Genomic DNA, 19,437 nt, shown 5'->3' with positions numbered 1-19,437 from the left:
AGGCGGCGGGCGGGGGGGAGCGCGGGGGAGTTCGGCCTCCTCTTAACTTGTTCCCAGTATTCGGTCAATATTACCTTATTCCTAAAGCAAATAAATAAATAAATAGGATTTTTGGCGAGAAGTGTATCTCCCAAAGGAGCTTCCTTGCTGTGGTATCTTGGTGTTGCTGCAATGTGATTTATGATTCTGTGTTTCAACCTACACGTGAAGTTCTGAACTTTTTTTTTCTCCCCAAAATAAATGTCTTTAGCTCTTCCTAAAGTGCTTTTCCCAACCTCTCCTGGAAGCATCCATGAAGCAGAAATCAAGTGTGCATTCCTTCAAAATGCTAAATATAGGGAATTCTCCATTAAATGTTTTTTCCTTTATATTTTCCACAAATGGGTCACTATGATGCCTGAGGTAATTACTTAGTTCCATGTTCAGTTTAATTCTCAAATACGTTGTTACTCATGTACATCTGCAAGGTGTAATACAGAGTACTTTTTTCAACTAAAGTTGCTTAGTTTATAGCTATAAATTTCTTCCTTTTCTCCAAAATTTCCTTATGATAACTAAATTGGTAGGACACTTTCTTTTTTTTTTCTTTCCCCAGTCCCTCTTTCTGTACAATCTAAAGGATAGAGTAAGGGTAGGAAGGAGTATATAGGGTTTGCTTGAGCCACCTTAAACTACATAGCTCCCAAATGTGCAAGTTTCCATTTCCGTGTGTTTTGAAAAGGTTGTTAAAAATCATTAAATAAAAAAACGTACATTTCTGTCTCTAGGGTAAAAATCTGCCAGGCTCTTTTAACATGTTGCAGAGAAGCAATATGCACAATTCATTCTGTTTCTTCTTTGAGGATTCTTTAAAGTATACTTTATTTATTTATTTTAAATGAGCTATTAAAATATGAGGTCCTAGGGGAATTGTTTAAGTTTGGAGGTATCATTTGGCGTTGAATTGTTGAAGACCTTCCCTTTTGTAAACAAATGAGCCCATGGACAAAGGATTTCTTTAAAGTTTTTAATAAACTTCTGGATTCTGTTTGGCAAGAAGGCCTATCACAGTTACAAGTCACTATTTGAATGCATATCTGTGTCGTAAGGATAAATACTAAGGTTTTAGGTCAAACCTTAGGAGTTCATTTTCAAAGCTGGAAACATTTGATGCAGGAAATACAGGCACTAAAAAGCACCAGGGTCCAGTTTTTCAGCTCATACAGGTTTCTTTTTCTCCTCAGAGAACCTAAACGGGCAACAAAGATATTAATAAGGAACATAATTCCTTTTCTTTAAAAAAAGCTTTTAAGACTTGGCAATATTTACTGACAGCTAATAATACTAGTCCTAAAAGAATGAGAAACACAAAGTGGGAGCTAATTACTCAGGCAAGTAACCCAGGCCTGCAGAAGTAACCAGCTCAAGGGACAGCTTAATAAAACCAGACTTAAAGGCTTGTGGCCTTCAGGACTCCGCGATTTGGCCCGGGATCAAGCTGTTTTTCCGCAGGGAGCTGTTGTGGCTGTTAAAACGTCTGTCTCTTCAGTCTTGGTTTTGTTTGTCCTGTCGAATCCCAGCTGAGATTTCCCTTTACAGCTGCCCTAAACATCTGGTTGTTGTCGTTTCATTATTGGCAACCTTGAAATCCAAAATCAGGCTGTCAAATAGTACGTATTTTCTTTGCATATAACGGATATTTCTCTGGATATTATGGTATTTGAAAAGAGTAAATAAATGAATTTTCAGGTTTTAATTTCTGTGCTTTCATCCAGGTTACACTCAGGCTTTTCGGTCTGCTTCTGAATTCACATACAATTGGGATCACATATCCATATAAAAAAGCTAAGATAGATATACTGAAAACTTTGTTTAAAATAGATTGGGTGCTCCTAGCTCCTAGGCTAATCCTGAAAACAGGGTTTTTCATTAAAGTGTTCCCTTACCACAGGAAAAAAAAAAAAACCTACTGTGTTACAATTTGTCCCTGATAATGTCATGCCATTCCTCACCAAGGTATTTCTTTTTCAGGTGTTTTGCTGAACAATTCTGCAAGAATTAAGTGGACCTGAATGTTAGATGTTTCCCAGTTTCTCCCTGTGAAGGCAGGTTGCGTTGGCTCTTCCCTTACGGAAGGTAATTTTTCCTCTACAGATTTTCAAAGATCATTTCTAGTGTCTCCAATGACTCTGAAATTGTTGGGGTTGAGTTGCTTAAACTACATGTGTTCTATATGGCCATTAAGTAGTTAGTTTTCACTTTGGGGTTCTCAAATAGAAACATTTGCTGCCAAATTTGCAAAAGAAGTGAGTGGCGTGTGTTGTTATAAACAGACTAAGTATATATATATATTTTTAAATGGGCATTCAAATTTAATAGCAGGTTTTCACCAAGGTAGCAGTGATTTTCCCATCTCTTAATTAAGCAGCTTTCAAATGAGCTAACCAATGGGTGTTGCACGGGTGTATTTAACAGTGTGTATTGAATACTTGTATAGCAAGGGACAGCTGCAGTAAGGAACAGTTTTGCATTCTGTGCTTTGTCAGAATGGGTTTTTTTTTTGGCTAAGCCTGTGGAAATGCGCTACATATTAAGGTAAAAATTACCTTATTAAGAGAATATTAAAGTAATATTAATTACTCATGAAGTTAGGTAAGTACCTTATAAAACTATTGCTTGTTATTTGATAAATTAATATTTTTATTACATGTACAAAAAAGATTTGTATTACTTGTGCAAACATATTTCCTAATCATAATTTACTGCTGGGTCTTATGTGGGGTTTCTGAAGGCCAGTGGTCATGCTGTGAGCAAGCCAGATAAGGGCAGAAGGGCGCCAGGCCTAGCTGAAAGGGTGGAAGGACTGCTGACTAAGAGATAAGGAGATCTTGCGGAGAGTCAGATAAGGAGGCAAAGAGTTGAGACAAACAAGTAGAGGGGGACGGTCGTTAAATGTGAGGACACGTGGGCACTGTTAGTTAGCCTCTGTTAGTTAGCCTATCACACTGTATAGTTAGACGCATGGACGCGGGGTCTTGACCAATCATTGTAAAGAAGCGCTCGCGTGTACGGGGAAATCTTGCATAGAATTTCGTTGACGCAAATAAGAGCTAACCTATCCTGAGCTCAAGCTTTGCAATATGCATGAACCTAATTAAGCTATGTATAAAAGTGCACACTGAGTGTTCAATAAACGAGTCTTGTCGATGACCATATGGTGTCGCAGTCTCCCTTTCTCCTACAAATGGTGACCCCGACGTGATGCAACGAAGGGCAATCCTCTCTCGGACAGAAAAGAAATCGGGAGAAGGACGCACCACGGTGGAGAAAGTAGGAGTTGGGTCCTCTGCAGCCAGGACGGTGCAAATCCGCCGAGCAAACGCTGGAAGGACGGCACCCCCGAAGATCATATAGATGGTTTCGGGCCATACGCGCCACCGGAGCCTGGAGAGCTGCAACAGCGCGCTGACGTCAGGAATGGATAGGCAAGTGGCGTATGAATTATTTACCCGTACCTTACAACAATGTAACGTACAGGGAATTGACTTAAAGACCATGGTGAAGCAGGGATTGTGGAAGTCCTACGGAAATTTGGTGAATAGGCTTGTGCAATCCCTGGAGCAAGCTACTGATGAACAGGCCCTCTGCAAGCTTTTGATCTGGTGCAGAGAGAATGGGTTCAAAGCCAAGCCCCACCTAGTATTCAAATCCGATGTGAAAGCAAAAAGCAAAGTGGCCGCCGGAGTCACGGCAGCCTTTGCAAGCACTTCAGGACCGGGACCGCCACGCCACCGACAACCGCTGGTGTTTGGAGATCCATCGCCAAAACCCCCCGAACTGCACCTGCAGCACCTGCACCATCTGCGCCCCCACTTCCGGACCCCCTGTCGAGCCTGAGGAACAGCCCGGCTGGGTCCAGGACTTGTTGAATCGCCTTGAAAAATTAGAGAAGGGGGCCGGGGAAGAGAAGGCGAATGAGATCAAGGAAACTTACGTTGCTGATGGCTTGACAACAGCCAGGGGGGAGGTGCAGGGGAATTTGATCTGTCTTTTAAAGTGGGGGTTGAAGAATTGTAATGCTTTAAGTGAGGACAGAAACTGTTATTAGGGCTATTATTTCTGTTTGCTATGTTCGTCTGTATTATGTGTTGTGTCCTTTGTATAATGATGCTGACACGAGGTATGGTTGAAAGGAGGAAATTTGTATGGTCTGTAGAGTCATAATGGGATCTTGAGAAAGAAGATGTTTGCCTGCCCGGGAACTGCAAACATCCTCTAAACTAGTTTGAAGGTCAAACACCCGAGAGGAAGATGAGAAAGGCAGGACCCTCAGACTGACAGCTGGGACCACTTACTGGTATGCGCATTTGCGCACCCAGGAGGGAAGGTTATGTGACTGAAGGCGGAGTTTGTCCGCCCCCCAGTCTGCCTGCTGGCACGTACTGGCCCTACGTGGCAGGATGCACCGGGCTTAAACAGAGTGCAGAGAGAGGGGGGGTGAGACTCCTAATACTGAGATCCACGTTGTCTCTGCGGGGACGCCCGCCGAGTTAGGAGCCTGTCAGCAACCCTCTAATCTGCCAACTCGAGAAGATGTTCAGTCTCAGTATCCTGCCGACAAGTATTACCTCAAGAGTAGTTATTCATACATTGCTTATTAAAGATGCTTTCACCTGAATAGAGGCTCGCAGTAGCCACATTGTTTTGGGTGATTATTGCCAAATCCCAAGCCCATTCGCACCTAATTGGCGACAAGGATCGGCTTTGGCAATTGAGACAGTGGAACTCACTAGTGAAGTGCACAGCTACGTGAGGTCGTGCCACTCGACAGAAACTATGTTTTTGCTGTTTGTATGTGTAGTCTTTAGATCTTTATTGTATAATATATATCAGCAGAGAGGACTGACTAAGTCCTATTATTAGCACACGGTCATGGTTGCGAGGAACTAGAGGGAATGTGCTGTATGAACCTTTCTGATCATTCAAATTCCATACATAAGCAATTGGAACAATTGCATGAATTGACTACACATTTACAGCACGATACAGGATTCGGCCTTGACAACTGGATAAAAGGTCTCGGTTTGGGCCCATGGCTAACATCAATTGTGCAACACTTAATTACCATAGGGATTGTGTTTATTGCAATTTTGCTTCTTGTACCATGTATCTTTAAATGCTTGCAAAACATGCTTACGCGAATAGTTAATCAAGAGTGGAATACAAGCTTAGTAGCCCAAAAAGAAAACGGGGGAAGTGTAGAGAGCATTGTTCAAACCTGGTTAATGGAAAAAGGACATAGCCAGGCAGAGCTGATACGGAGGGCTTAAGTAAGACAAAGGACAGAGTTTCCTTGAGATAAAGAAGTTGATGCAGCTGCACAAAACAAAGGCAAACAGGAACCGGTTTGATACCGGAAGAATGAAGAACCAAAAGCTGAAATACTGGCTACAAAACAAAACAAAAACAAAAACAAAAACAAAAAACAAAAAAAAAGAGGGGGAGAATTGGGAATTTTTTAAATTTTTTGATTTATAGATATTGGAACCAGATGGGTGCCAGCGAAATGGGTGAGACCTTGGCTGGAAGCAAACGCGCCTAGATCAGATGTAGCAGGCAAGCAACCAGTACCCTAGCTGTGGAAAGTGTGAGCCTGCAGAAGGAAAACATGGGGGGAAGAAGTGTTACTGTTATTAGCTGTATGTTGTAGCTTTTAGGAGGTAGTATTGCTTTTAACGCTACTGTAGGGGTTAATGCTGCTTTTAGCGCTAATGGATATGTTATGCTTTTTAGGCAGATTGTTAATTATAACCAAATCAAGAGTTGTTGGCTTTGTGGAACAGCAGATCAACTCCATGCACCGGTGTTAGGTATTAAGTGTTGGGATGGTGTTGTTGATCCTATGTTGCATTCTACTAGTTGTGCCTTGCTTATTGAAATGTGTATCAAATATGATTGAGAATGCTGTAAAGAAGGTTTGGCTGGCTACAATCACTGAGCAAAACGGGTTTGATGATTCCACTAATCTTGTGCATTTTGGTGGTCGTTCCCTGCCTGATTAAGTGTCTGAGACAGACAGTAGACAAGGCGATCAAAGACATATTTTGGGTGAACCATCAAGAATTCTGGCTTGCTCAAAAACAAGAAAGGGGAATTGTGGGGTTTCTGAAGGCCAGTGGTCATGCTGTGAGCAAGCCAGATAAGGGCAGAAGGGCGCCAGGCCTAGCTGAAAGGGTGGAAGGACTGCTGACTAAGAGATAAGGAGATCTTGCGGAGAGTCAGATAAGGAGGCAAAGAGTTGAGACAAACAAGTAGAGGGGGACGGTCGTTAAATGTGAGGACACGTGGGCACTGTTAGTTAGCCTCTGTTAGTTAGCCTATCACACTGTATAGTTAGACGCATGGACGCGGGGTCTTGACCAATCATTGTAAAGAAGCGCTCGCGTGTACGGGGAAATCTTGCATAGAATTTCGTTGACGCAAATAAGAGCTAACCTATCCTGAGCTCAAGCTTTGCAATATGCATGAACCTAATTAAGCTATGTATAAAAGTGCACACTGAGTGTTCAATAAACGAGTCTTGTCGATGACCATATGGTGTCGCAGTCTCCCTTTCTCCTACAGTCTTACTCTGCCCTCCTCTCTGTAGTGTTCAAGAGAGGAAAGAAATAACATTGTTGATCTAAGTCCAAATGTTTTTTTATTAAAAACTATTGGCTTTAGATCAACAAATTCTCAATGAAGTGTTTTTTGCCTGAGGTTTGTGAGATGTTGCCTACTTTATGAACATTTGTTTAAATCCACATAGTATTTAATATACATTAAAAGGGCAAAACCTGGGTATTAAGCAGCCTATTTAGCCAAACACACAACGGGGGGTTCTTGTTTGTTGTGTCCTTTGACCATGGTATTTTTTTATTCACGTATTTTGTTTGGAGAGAAGGTCAAATCACGTTGTTTGCATTAAGGATCTATGACCATAATGAAAATATGTGTAATTTAAAGGTCATGACCCTGAAGAGCCCTCGTGCTTCATGTGACCCTGGGTTCACTTGTGCACAGAAAGGGCCTGACTCGTGGTTGCTTCATTCCGAATGCAGCTCTCAGTTTCTTAATTCCATAAACATATTATCGAGTTCAAAAAGTCCTCAGGAATAAGACAGACCAGGCTGGGACAGGGAAGAACAAAAATCCTTTCCAAGACTGCAACTCTTTCATTTCTCATTATATGAATTTTTCAATAGATGCCAAATATATCTTGTAATGGATAATATTTTTATTCCTTTTTACTGTGGTAACATATAAAGACCCTCAATGCAAGCTAAGGGCTCCCAAATCCTATGTACCATGAATACATAGTTTATAGGACATTAGATTCATTAAAGACCTTGCAGTTTATTCTTTCCATTCTTCATATATTGACATAATTTGCATCATTGTTGGTAGGCCCAATGTAGAGTCTAAAGATTGAAAATAAAGAATTTACATCTATACCCATCTTGGAAGAATTAATAGAGAAAACATATGAAATAAAGAGTAGAATTATTATAGATTTTTTTGTTCTGAAGCAGTTAGGAGAGGCAGCCCATGGAAGGAGGAGAGCAAACATGGCTTGGATGGCCCTTGAAATACCTAAATGCAGCTGGGGAGTAGAAGAAGAGTTAGGAAAAAAAGTATTTTTGAGCAGTGTTAGGCTAGATTGGAATTTGTTTGCACAAAGTAGATAGCAAACAGTATGAAGTGGCAAACAAATTTATCTCGTTTGTGTCCAAAAAATCCCTAAATTCACTGAATAAATGGTGAGTTATAAGTTGTTTGTCTGCCCTCTCTGACACTCCCTTGGCTTGAGGGAAGGAATTGCTAAAATAGTTGTAGTGTTTCAGTCTTCCAGCTGTTATTGGCGACTTTTATAAAAGCAAGAGAACTGGAACAGGGGAGTAAAATGGTGATTCTGCTCTTGAGACTTTTTCCTGCATTCTGAACCTCCCTCCCTCCAAAAAAACAAAAGAAAAACACCCTGTTCTATAGCAAATCCATGGAGAACGGTAAATTTATTGAGGACAGTTTGCAGACCCAAAATGGAACGAGGAGTGAATCCAGATTTTCAGATGCTCCAAGGCTCTTCCACACAAAGTAATTCTGTGAGGGTTTTCTTGGGCAAGTTCTCTTTTCTGTGACTGCCTCATGAGTGAAGGGCCCTAAAGCTACAAAAACACAAGCGCCTGCCAAAGCGGATGCATCTGGGAGCTCGGAGCTCGCCCGGCCTCCTGCAGGACGTGAGGGATTGCCCCAAATCCAGAGTTTCCAAGTGGGACTTGAGGCATTCCCCCAAATCCAGAGTTTCCAAGCGGAACTTGAGGTATTCCCCCAAATCCAGAGTTTCCAAGCGGGACTTGAGGTATTGCCCCAAATCCGGTGTTTTGAAGCAGGGCTTGAGGTATTCCCCCAAATCCAGAGTTTCCAGGCAGGATTTGAGGTATTCCCCCAAATCTAGAGTTTCCAGGCAGGACTTGAGGGATTGCCCCAAATCCAGAGTTTTGAAGCAGAACTAGAGGTATTGCCCCAAATCCAGCGTTTCCAGGCAGGACTTGAGGTATTGCCTCAAATCCAGAGTTTCCAAGCAAAACTTCCCCCTTTGCTGCTCGGCACGTGGGTTTTCTCTGCGTAAGGGCAGTTCCATGGGCACAGGGCTCAGCGGATGGGCAGGAAAGCCCCGGGGTGGCAGCTCCACAGGGCACCCGAGCCCAGCTCCAGAGCTGCCTCCGCTGCTTCCCGGGAAGCCAGCGCGGAATTCCTGTCCGTGCCCTCCCACGCGGATCCTCCCCTTGGCCCCTCCGCCTTGCCCGCCCTCCCGCGCTCCTATTCCCGTCCGGGCACCGCTCCCGCTTGGCGCAGTCCGGGCAGCTCCGCTTCCTCGCGAGTCTCGGATCCGGCATGGGTAAGCGATCCTGCGAGCCAATCCAGCCCGGATCCGCCGGGATCCCGCTCGGCTTGCTCTGGTTCCGTGCTTCAAAACATCCCGGGGACGGCACATTGGAATTCAGTGGGTTCGTTACCGCAGCAGACTGGGAATATGGGGCTGAAACTCCGCGTTTCCTCCCCTTGTTATCAGTTTGCTTTCTTTAAACAATTCTAAACCAGCTTGGCTTTAAATAAATAACTCTACTGCTTTCAAAAATAGTTTAACCTTGGCGTTAATTATCTCTTTTGTAGCTCTGCATTTAGAAACTGAGAGAAACACATGGACTCGCTGTTCTAATCAGCTGTGAGGGTGAAAGGCACTTGCAAGACTGGCAGGGAATGGAGGAGCATAATTTAACTTTTTGCTTATGTTTTTATGACAGTATATTTTTTATAAACGTAATTTTTGGGTAGATAGAAAGGAGGTGGAGGGGATAAAACACAAGTTTTTTGCATGTGAATGTATTCATATATGATTTGCAAGGCAGACACTGCTACGTTGTGTTTTCCCAACATAGGATAAAATTACTTGAAAAATACCGTAAAGACCCTAATTGCAAAGCCAAAACAAACAAACGAAAAATGAGACTGACTCAGCAAAAGTGACTGCTCTGATATATCTGCCCAAGATGAATGATTACCTTTCTGAACTTTTGTAAGGACTAATTGCACAAAATGAACTATTTTGCTTTATTTTTTTTTAGCAGTTTCAAGGTATAACCTGTGAAGGGGACAGTTTTGTTTAAGCAGTCATGGTAGTCTCTAAGAAAGAACTAGGGTGGGCATAAGAAAAAGTAAAATACTGAACCTTAAAGCCAAATTAGGGGGCTTCAGTGGCTGCAGGGCTTGGAAAGGGGTGCAGTGCTCTTGGCCATGTAGAAGATGAATTTGTGGTCAGGAACTCTTAAAAATGTGACGGAAACGTTTAAGTCTGCTTATATTACTTGGAAAATTTGTTACATTTGCTTTCTAGCAAGATGTTTTTTGGTTCTGTTCTCCTCTAAGGCGCATGACCCTTGCCTGTGTTATTAGCTTTAATTTCCTATGAAACGTTATGTTATCAGGCAGGATAATTTCACAGTGCTGTTACCTGTTGTAAGGCTGTAAGGCTCTTTATGTAGCCTGCTAGAAACTCAGCCTCATTCTGCCTCATTCTGCAGTTGGAAAAATACGGAGCAAAAGGGAAGCCTGCCCAGATTCCTCATTTCCCATTGCTCTCCACAAATGAGACTTGCTATAGGCAACAGTAATTAAAAGAATAGGGCGATTTTACCAGCTTTTAGGGGGTGGATGCATGAAAAACAGCTGAGTAAGACCCAAGAGGAGTGAGAGTTAAATGACTTGGCACAAGAAGGAGAATTGGACATTGGAGCTGTTGAAGTTGAGTGCTTGGTTAGTGCTAAACTTCCCTGCGAGCACTTGCAGTGGAACAAGGTTCTCTGCTTCTTTTTGCAAGTGTGAGAAGGGCAGGATAGAGTGTCCCACTTCCTCATATTCCAAATATTTGGCCAGATTTATGGAGGATCTGGAACATAATGAATAGTGTTCACATGTTTGGGCATGAATTATTAACATAGCAATGTAAATATTATTGCCACACGTTGCTGCAACATGCTACAAGTCATTTTCATGACAAAGCCCTTATTTTAGGCTCACAAATGAGCTTGGCATTGTGTAACAGGGAAAGATTTGCATCATCTACGGATATCTTAAGGCAATTAGATGCAACGGTTTGGAATAAAAGAGCGTTTGAACAAGATCAGATAAAAGCAGAAAACAATGTATTTGAGGAGGAGGAAATGCTCATCATCTTGCTCTCTATATTTTTTTTTCTTGGAAAGAATTTGGTACAAATAATCTTTTTCTCAAAATAATCTGCACAACACTGAATTTGCAATGCTAATTTAGTTGCATAGTGAGCTCCTACTGATTGAGGTGGTTTTTTAATTCTAGCCAGTAGTTTATTAATATAAACACGAGTGTATACATTCCCTTGACTCTATTAGAGTAGAAATTGCTGCATATGAGGCTGTTTTAGCCTTTTTATGTAGCTATTGATCAGGATCCAAACCAGTAGAAAGACAACGAAAACTCTTTAGCAGTAAACTGAAACAATTATCAAACACTGCCAGGTAGCAGTTCTGGAATTCCAGTTTCTGGAATTCCACTGTCTGGAATTCAGTGAGACTTGTAGGGTTTGGCAGAGTAAAGCTGGATTTGAGATTTCTCAATCTATGAATGTAAGGCCAATGTCCCATTAAGCCAAATGTTTTCAAATAACTTGGTGGTTAAGTCTTTCTCTCTATTTTTTTTTCTTCTCAAATCAGCAAAATGTGGAGCCTGTGGTCCAGGATATGCAAGTCCTTTGCAAGCCATGAAAGGCAAGTACTGTAACATATTTTCTAAAGTTCCCTGCATAACATATATAAAATGCCATATATATAAAAACATATATAACATATACACATATATAAAAAAAGTTGCAGTCTGTTCTTCCTGGATGTGTCGCATTGCTGGGCTAAATCTGGAGCCTCCCCAAAGCCACTGAAACAGTTTGCTCAAGTTTTCAGTAGTGTCAAGAAAGTCGTTGTGAGTCTTAATATATTTTTTAAAATCTCAATTTTGGGAAATTGCAACGAGGGGAATGTTGGCATAGACAGAGCCAAAGCTGGGCCCTGGAAGTAGGGAGTACTCCTTGTCATTTCTCCATAAAATAGAAACACTGGGGTCTGGCTTCCTAGTTAGGAAGACCCCCAGTTTACAGCCAGAGAAGGTAAATCCTGGGACATTCCTATCACAGCTTGTTGTGCAGACCATGTTGTTTGGCTCATTGGACCTTCCTGCCTTGAAAGGTCCCCGGGAGGAGATCCTGTACCTGCCTTGCATCTACAGGAACACGGGTGTGGAGAAGCCTGACTACCTGGCCACGGTGGACGTGGACCCCACGTCTCCACACTACTGCCAGGTACCTGTGTGCTGAGCACCTCTGCTGCTCCGTGTCCTGGGGCAGTGAATATTTGAGGTTGAATTCTCAAATTTTACTTCTTGCCACCTATCTGTGACCTTTCCAGTCATGAACTTTGGATCCCAGCTAATGTTTCCTTTTCTGCTCTTCACTTTTTTCCCACTTTCAGATAGAAATTTCAGTGTTGAGTATCAGTCAAATCCTGTGCTGTTTTTCTTGGCTACTAAAAGCCAATATTTCTCTTGTTAGTCTCAAGACACTTTCAGAGCATTTTTATGCTTAGTGTTTTAATAGTTCTCTTGATGATTTCTACAAAGCAGGAGTATTAGCTCTAGAAGGTTGTATTTCCTCAGGATGTGTCAGTAATTTAGACAGAGTTCATAATGAAGGAGCACTGATACCCCAGGCAGTTATTTATTAGGCAGGATGGAACTAATCAAATCAATTTACATTGTAACTGTAAAGGTACATGTAGCTACCTATAGTACCAGGTCCCAGTTATTGGGAAGACCCTTTCTTTAAAATGCCTTTAAGTGCTTAATCAACTCAAATAACTGAAGATATTTTGGATGCTGAAAGATAATAGCTGAAGATATTTTTGATTTTTAGGAGCAGCAAAACAAAGACTTTCACAATTTGTTCTAGCTACTGTTTAAGTTTTTACTTGAGGAAACAAATTTCTTCAAACTTTTCTAAAACTTAGCTGTGACCTTTCCTTTTCCTGTGTTATCCACAAGTAGAGATACGAAGCAAATTAACATGTCAGTTTGCTCTGGTCAGTCCTATGTGTAATCAGAGGCTTGTAGCACATTGACAAATTGATTTTTTCTCTGTATCATCGCTCCACATCTCCTTAGTTAGATGGAGTCTTTTAAATATTTAGATGAATTTAATGCCATTTAATGCCATGAAGCATGCCATTCTTTATGCAATCATGATGTCTTGGATTCCGTAGGTGATCCACCGCCTGCCCATGCCCAACCTGAAGGACGAGCTCCATCACTCAGGCTGGAACGCCTGCAGCAGCTGCTTCGGGGACGCCACCAAGAGGAGGAATCGCCTCATTCTGCCCAGCCTCATCTCCTCCCGCATTTACGTGGTGGATGTGGGCACAGACCCGCGAGCGCCCACCATCCATAAGGTCTAAATGGCTTTAACATGTCTTTTTATGTTTTGATTTTCCCAGCAAATCCTACCTGACACAGTCAACAAATTCAACTGAACATTTATGAACCTTTTTTATTTTTCCCAGAGATATTAATGAGTTCAAATTTGATTGGATTTTCAGTGAGCAAAACAAGATCTTTTCCGTAAAGGACAGTGCCTCCATGATTTGTAATCCCTAGTTCCTAAACTTGGTGTATCTAGATCTTTGTTAAATAAAAGTGTAATAAAATAGCTTAATATGTGGAAATTAATATTTTTTGTTATATCTTGTTCTTGGAAATAACAGAAATTTTCCAAAAAATAGAACTATCACTGCAGTAATTCATTTATAAATTAATAGCTTATAAATTTATAAATTAATTCATAAACTTAGCTCTTACAAAGTTTTACACTTTGTACATATCTAATTTAGTCTACTGATTAAAAAGGTCTTTGAAAACTGGTCAAAATGTGCAATGTAAGGCAATTTCAGGAGGTCTTCTCACCCTAACAGCCTTACTGCTCATTCCCCATCCTTGAAGCTTGAACCCTCAGGCAGAGGGAAGCGACAGTCTGAACTACCATGAGCCAAGGTGTGACTGTGCGGGTGTTCGTTGCAGGTTGTGGAGCCGGTGGAGCTGTTCTGGAAGGGCAATGTGGCTCATCCCCACACCTCCCACTGTCTGGGCAGTGGTGAGATTGTCATCAGCTGCTTGGGAGACCCTTCTGGCAATGGAAAAGGTAGGAATCCCCTTCACGAGTCAAGTATCCACGGTGTCAGGCTCCCAAAGCATAGGTTGCAAAGCTAGAAACACTGTTAAGACCTCATGGTTCTTAAGAGCAGCTCTAGTGTTCACAGCATGATCAAGAAACTCATGACACTTCACTTGAGCCCCTTCCACAAACGGCTTGTGAACGTGGTCTGCATTGGCTCATTGCTTTTGATTTGGGCAAGAAAGAATCTGCTACCAACCTAAAGCCTCTTCTGTCTAATGCAGATGGCAATTCCTATTTAAAATTGCATATAAAGTTCATTTTCTGATTAGGTGTAAAACACATAACATCCAATAAAGAGAAATGTTAGCTATTAGGGGGGAGATACTTTAGATGATTAAGTGGTGAACCCTGCTCCTTTTCAGAGGGTTTTTTCTTCTTACCATGAGCAGATATGTCCTTGAATAGGATGTGCATAATGTGCTTGATCAAGGATAGCAGTTGCAACAAGGAAAAATTGAGGTGAATCCTCCAAGATCTTCTCTAAGACATCCCTCAGTTGGAATGTGCTCTAGGAGAGTCGGAGGATCTACTGAAATGAGTCAAGCAGAAGTAGAGCAAGGCTAGAAAATTCATAAAAGGGTGATCATGTTCATGGAACTCCCTTTATAAATCCTTCTTTTATTTTGTTTAGTCCACCAAAGCAATACTGAGGGAATCCCAACATTTCCTTGAAGCACTGGATAGTAATTTACAGAATGTTTAGGAAATAGATGTTTTACTATTAAGATATTACTTACCTTGCTTGAAGCTGAAAATCAATGTGCACATCTGTGTTTTAATATCAGGTGGCTTTATTCTGCTGGATGGAGAGACCTTTGAAGTGAAGGGAAATTGGGAGAAAGGGGAAAAAATACCCTCGCTGGGTTATGACTTCTGGTATCAGCCACGGCATAATGTCCTCATGAGCACCGAGTGGGGAACGCCAAAAGTACTTGCAGGAGGGTTTGACCCAGCTGATTTAGAGAAAGGTGAGGAAGTGCTTGTTCAAACGTCAAAAGTGGATTGTTCTCTGAAATTAAAATAATCTCTCTTTGCTTATTTTTTTGTTGGATCTGATCCATTAGGTCATTACGGCCGCCACATTAATGTGTGGGACTGGAACTCTCATAAGTGGATTCAGTCAATTGACGTAGGGAAGAACTCTGTGCCTCTGGAAATCCGATTCCTCCACGATCCAGCTGCTTCAGAAGGGTTTGTGGGATGTGCTATGAGTGGTGCTGTGCATCGTTTCTACAAAACTGAGGTAAACAGTGAAAGCCATGACAGAAAAGAAAGTCCCAAATCCACCGATCCCCTAGAAAATCACAGGATTCCAGTTAAACTCAGCTGCCCTCTACAATAACTTTGGAACCTGTTGACCAATTTAATCAAAACTGGTGAATAACAGTTGAAAAATAAGTCTCAAAGAGTGGAAGTCTTTGCCAAGATAGGAACATTGGTGGTGGGTAAACGTGAGGCTTCCTCGTAAGTCCTCGCATGGAGGAAATGGCCACAGCATTAGCCCAAGATCTTTCTTTCTAGCTTGTAAACTGGGCAAGAATAGGTGGATTGGACAGATAATCAGAACATACCGTAGGCCTCATTAGCAGGGAGGTCCTTAAAGTGGAAAAGGGAGGAGAAGATGGTGGGATCGTGGAGAAGGGAATGGGGTTACTGCAGTTTTAGAGCGTGGAAGAAAAATTGGGCACGTTTATAGGAGAGTTGTTCTTCAGTTCTGCTGCAATGCGAGGTGTTGTTTGACAGTGTAATCATTAACACAGCTCATTCTGGCCATACACCCGCCATCCTCACTCCTTGTCAACACTTAATTGCATAAGGGCCACTTAAGTGCAGGGCCACTTAATAATGGTATTTGCATAATGGTATTTGCTTCTTCGACTTCTGTCACGCAAAATTGCGGCCTCTCAGCCAACATCAAGGCAGTAATTGTGCTGTGTTCTCCCCTGTGCCTCCTGCAGAAAGGAGACTGGGCAGCAGAGAAGGTGATTGAAGTACCCAGCAAGAAGGTGAAGGGATGGTTTCTCCCTGATATGCCCGGTCAGTGTGAGCATGTTTTGGGGAAGAAGTGGTGTTCTCTCTTCAGATCCTTGGTGCACTTTTGGGGAAATCTAATCCTTAAGCGACAAACATTTCCTGTGTAAAAGAGTGAGTTTTTATTCGGTTCTTCGTGTACCACTTCTGATGTAACCAAATCAGCCACCACCTAGGAGATGTTGTCCTTCTGCTCCCACGCTACCTGCTCCAAGTCAGTCATTTTAGAAAAACCCTTCCATGTTTTCTTGAAGGTCTCATTACTGATATCCTCATCTCGCTGGATGACAGATTCCTGTATTTCAGTAACTGGTTGCACGGAGACATCCGGCAGTACGATGTCACCAACACCCGCAAGCCCAGGCTGGTGGGACAGGTAAGGCCGCAGCAGGAACGCCGCTCCGCACCAGGGCAGCACAGCCTTCTCTTTGCTCCTTCCTTTTCCCAAAGGAGGAAATGTCTAACAGTGACTCTTGAGTGGGAATTGTCACCACACAGCTTTGACATCCAGCCAGGCTGGGTTTTTTCTCACACGTTTCCTGGGTTCCAGGTGTTTCTGGGAGGCAGTATCACAAAAGGTGGCCATGTGACAGTAGTGGAAGACCAGGAGCTGCAGTGTCAGCCAGAACCATTTGTGATCAAAGTAAGTTTCCTAACACACAGGTTGTTGTTTTTCATTACTCTGCTAATTCCCATCTGCTTGGAAATAGGCCTGCCTCAAAGCTGCAGTGCAGCACACAGAGCTGGGTCTGAGCTAGCCTATGTCTTGACTCATAACTCGCCTTACAGATGTCACACCTCAGTGCAGACAAGCTAAAATGCCCTCGTAAATGTTCTAGATCCATGATTGGATTGTACAAGCTCTGCAGTTGTACAAATTAGTGTCATTCTGCTGCTAACTAGCAAATTTCAAGCTGCTACAGTGTGCGCTTGTCACATTGGCATCGCTCAGACGTGTTTCAGTGAGCGGTAGCTGAAGCCCTAAATTAGCTCATGTGCAATAGATTTTGTAGTGGCTCTTCGTGTCTGTGTGTGAACGTGCAGGTAAAGAGTCCAATAGCACCTGGAATTGTGATAAAAAGAAATGAAAGAGCATTAATTGTTGCTGGCCATTATCACTGTGCATTAATATCATCACTTTCGAGGCAGCTGCCGTTGGGAAGTCTCACAGAACACCCAAGAGCTGAACGTAGCCATGAGCAGGATTCACTGGCCACCCAAGGCAGCTTCAGGAAGTTCCAGATGCTCCTTTTTTCATAGTGGAGATTGTTACCTGGTTGCACTATGGATATATCCTTGTTTGCAGCAATTTTATGCCACACACCTCATGCTTGATTTTTGACTCTTCCACCCAAGTACAGTCCTTATTTTCTGACATAACCAGTTCTGTGAATTGAACAGAATTCATCTGAATTGGCTTGGAAACTCCCTGTTAATGGGAGAAAAGATTCCTAATACCTGTCCCCTTTCCAAGCTAGGGTATTTGGGGCTCTTGTGTCCGGGATTCCAGAGAGCTGGAATCCTCGCCAGCAGCAGGACTGTCCCGCTGCTTTGGTTTTCGTCACCGTTGCGTTTCCTCTGTTTCACCTTGGAGCACCTTGTTCCCTGTTACAATTTTAGGGGAAGAAGGTCCAGGGTGGCCCTCAGATGCTTCAGCTGAGCCTGGATGGGAAGCGGCTGTACGTCAGCACCTCTCTCTACAGCGCCTGGGACAAGCAGTTCTACCCAGATCTCATCAAGTAAGAAAACGTCAGCTCTACAAACCCATACTCAGCCCTCACTGTTTGATATTATTAGCTGAAATCCTGCTATGTTTGAAGGTAGGTAAGAATAGGAAGAAACCATTGAGCTTGGTCTAGCTACCCAGAGTCCACAGTGCTCCCAAACTACCTTTGAGTGTGCCAGCACGACCGCTTATTTTTTGGAATTAAAGCAGGTCATCATCTTCCAGATGGCCACAGAGGTCAAAGTGCAGCTTGCCCATTACTTGATGAGTAACAACATCTATTAATTTTCATTCATTCGCTGCTAATTTGAGGTCACAGATTTCACATAGGTGCTATAACTCACTTTGGAGAGCTGCTAAGGCCTACTTGGAATCTGGCCTTCATTTCCCTACTGTATTAAAAGAAGAGCAACCTTGCCTGTCTATGGAAGAGAAGAGCAACAAATATGAATTCTCCCAGTGCCTGTTTTCTTGTCCCTTTTTCAGGGAAGGCTCTGTTCTGCTGCAGATTGATGTGGATACTGAAAAAGGCGGATTGAAAGTAAATACCAACTTCCTGGTGGATTTTGGGAAGGAACCTGACGGGCCTGTCCTAGCTCACGAGATTCGTTACCCTGGCGGAGACTGTACCTCTGATATCTGGATGTAATTGTTTTATGGAGCTGTTTTCTTTGTGCTTTTCTCTCTTTTTTCCCTCTGTCTCTCTCCCCTTCCCTATAGGCTGCAGTTCAGCTGCAGTGTTGTCCACTATCTATATTTAGACTTCCCTTAGGGTGAGCAAGAGAAGCTCCACTTTCTTCTGCTTCTCTCAGCAAGATGAGCGGGTCTTTCTGAACCAAGATCTAGATCTCATTTATTTCTCCACTGTGTCTCCTTTCATAAACTCTTGTATAATCACCACCAACTGCAGGTTTCTAGGCAGAGGTTGCCAGTCTTTTAAGGAGTGTTTGTCCAAGGATGGAGAAGCTGTTCCTAAATAACACCAGAAGGGTACATTGCACGGGCTTGTCCTGGAGCATGAGTGGCTTTTTCCTGCATAGTTTAATTCCTGATAAAGTGATCGGTGCTTTACAATGCACACAGCATAAAATTGGTGCACGTCTAATCCGAGGCCACAGGTTACCGTAGCTGGGTTACATTTTAACTCTTATGCAGTGATGCTATAAAAAATCAACAGTAAAATTGTTCTGCAATTCATATGGAGCCTCGCTTTTTTTTTTCCTTATTGACTTATTCCTGTCATTTTTGTTACTCTCTGAAAGGAGCTTACATTTTGTGCTCTTTGGAATAATACCATTTGCTTTAAAATTCCCAGGTGATGGATTTATTTTCACTGAAGCCCCCTTTGTTCCCATTTTCACAAACACTCGCTTCCTGGTTGCAAATCACTGAAGAGACAAGAACTCACAAACCTGCTGCTGCTTCTCCTGCCAGGCCCTGCTGCATCTTCCTGAGCTGTTTTGAAGTCTGATTCCCGTTCCTGACTAGGTGTGTTGCTTTCCCGTTTGGATCCACTGTAACACAGCGCATTATGGAGCCTCTGACTTCCTGCGTGCTGCTAGAAGGAAACCCCATCTACCTGGCTGGTCTTTATGATCCATAGAACCATAGGATCATGAAATGGTTGAGGTTGGAAGGGAGCTCTAGGGATCATCCAGCGCAGCCTCCTGCACACGGCAGGGTCACCTAGAGCACGTGGCACAGGGCTGCGGCCAAGCGGGTTTGAAGATCTGCAGAGAAGGAGACTCCACAACCTCTCTGGGCAGCCTGTTCCAGGGCTCTGGCACCCTCACTGGGAAGGGATTTTTCCTGAAGTTCCTGTGGAACTTTTGGTGCTTCCGTTTGGGGCCGT

At 42.8% G+C, this 19,437-nt stretch overlaps 1 protein-coding gene across 1 annotated transcript; it reads left to right on the top strand.

The window, feature by feature from the left end:
• Nucleotides 1–11,787: 11,787 nt before the first annotated feature.
• Nucleotides 11,788–18,267, top strand: LOC104566816 (methanethiol oxidase). The gene is made up of 10 exons (XM_010213621.2): nt 11,788–11,905; nt 12,861–13,046; nt 13,672–13,792; nt 14,614–14,796; nt 14,893–15,071; nt 15,787–15,865; nt 16,114–16,235; nt 16,410–16,502; nt 17,480–17,598; nt 18,072–18,267. Exons 2-10 carry the CDS (start codon nt 12,879–12,881, stop codon nt 18,232–18,234), a joined length of 1,227 nt encoding a protein of 408 aa, XP_010211923.2. The 5' UTR covers nt 11,788–11,905; nt 12,861–12,878; the 3' UTR covers nt 18,235–18,267.
• The last annotated feature ends 1,170 nt before the right edge of the window (nt 18,268–19,437 follow it).

Source organism: Tinamus guttatus, unplaced genomic scaffold, assembly GCF_059628265.1.
Source record: "Tinamus guttatus ecotype Peru unplaced genomic scaffold, ASM5962826v1 Tinamus_guttatus_pri_ptg000744l, whole genome shotgun sequence".
NCBI classification, from domain to species: Eukaryota; Metazoa; Chordata; class Aves; order Tinamiformes; family Tinamidae; genus Tinamus; species Tinamus guttatus.
Note: the sequence above shows the minus strand (reverse complement) of the source record. Positions and strands in the feature narration are given on the sequence as shown.

What these genes read in the sequence shown, in the direction of transcription:
- LOC104566816 (XM_010213621.2), top strand. Translation starts at nt 12,879, where the DNA reads ATGCCCAACCTGAAGGACGAGCTCCATCACTCAGGCTGGAACGCCTGC. An exon ending in GAGCGCCCACCATCCATAAG is followed by an intron (nt 13,047 to 13,671) that starts GTCTAAATGGCT and finishes TGTTCGTTGCAG; the next exon opens with GTTGTGGAGCCGGTGGAGCT. An exon ending in ATCGTTTCTACAAAACTGAG is followed by an intron (nt 15,072 to 15,786) that starts GTAAACAGTGAA and finishes TGCCTCCTGCAG; the next exon opens with AAAGGAGACTGGGCAGCAGA.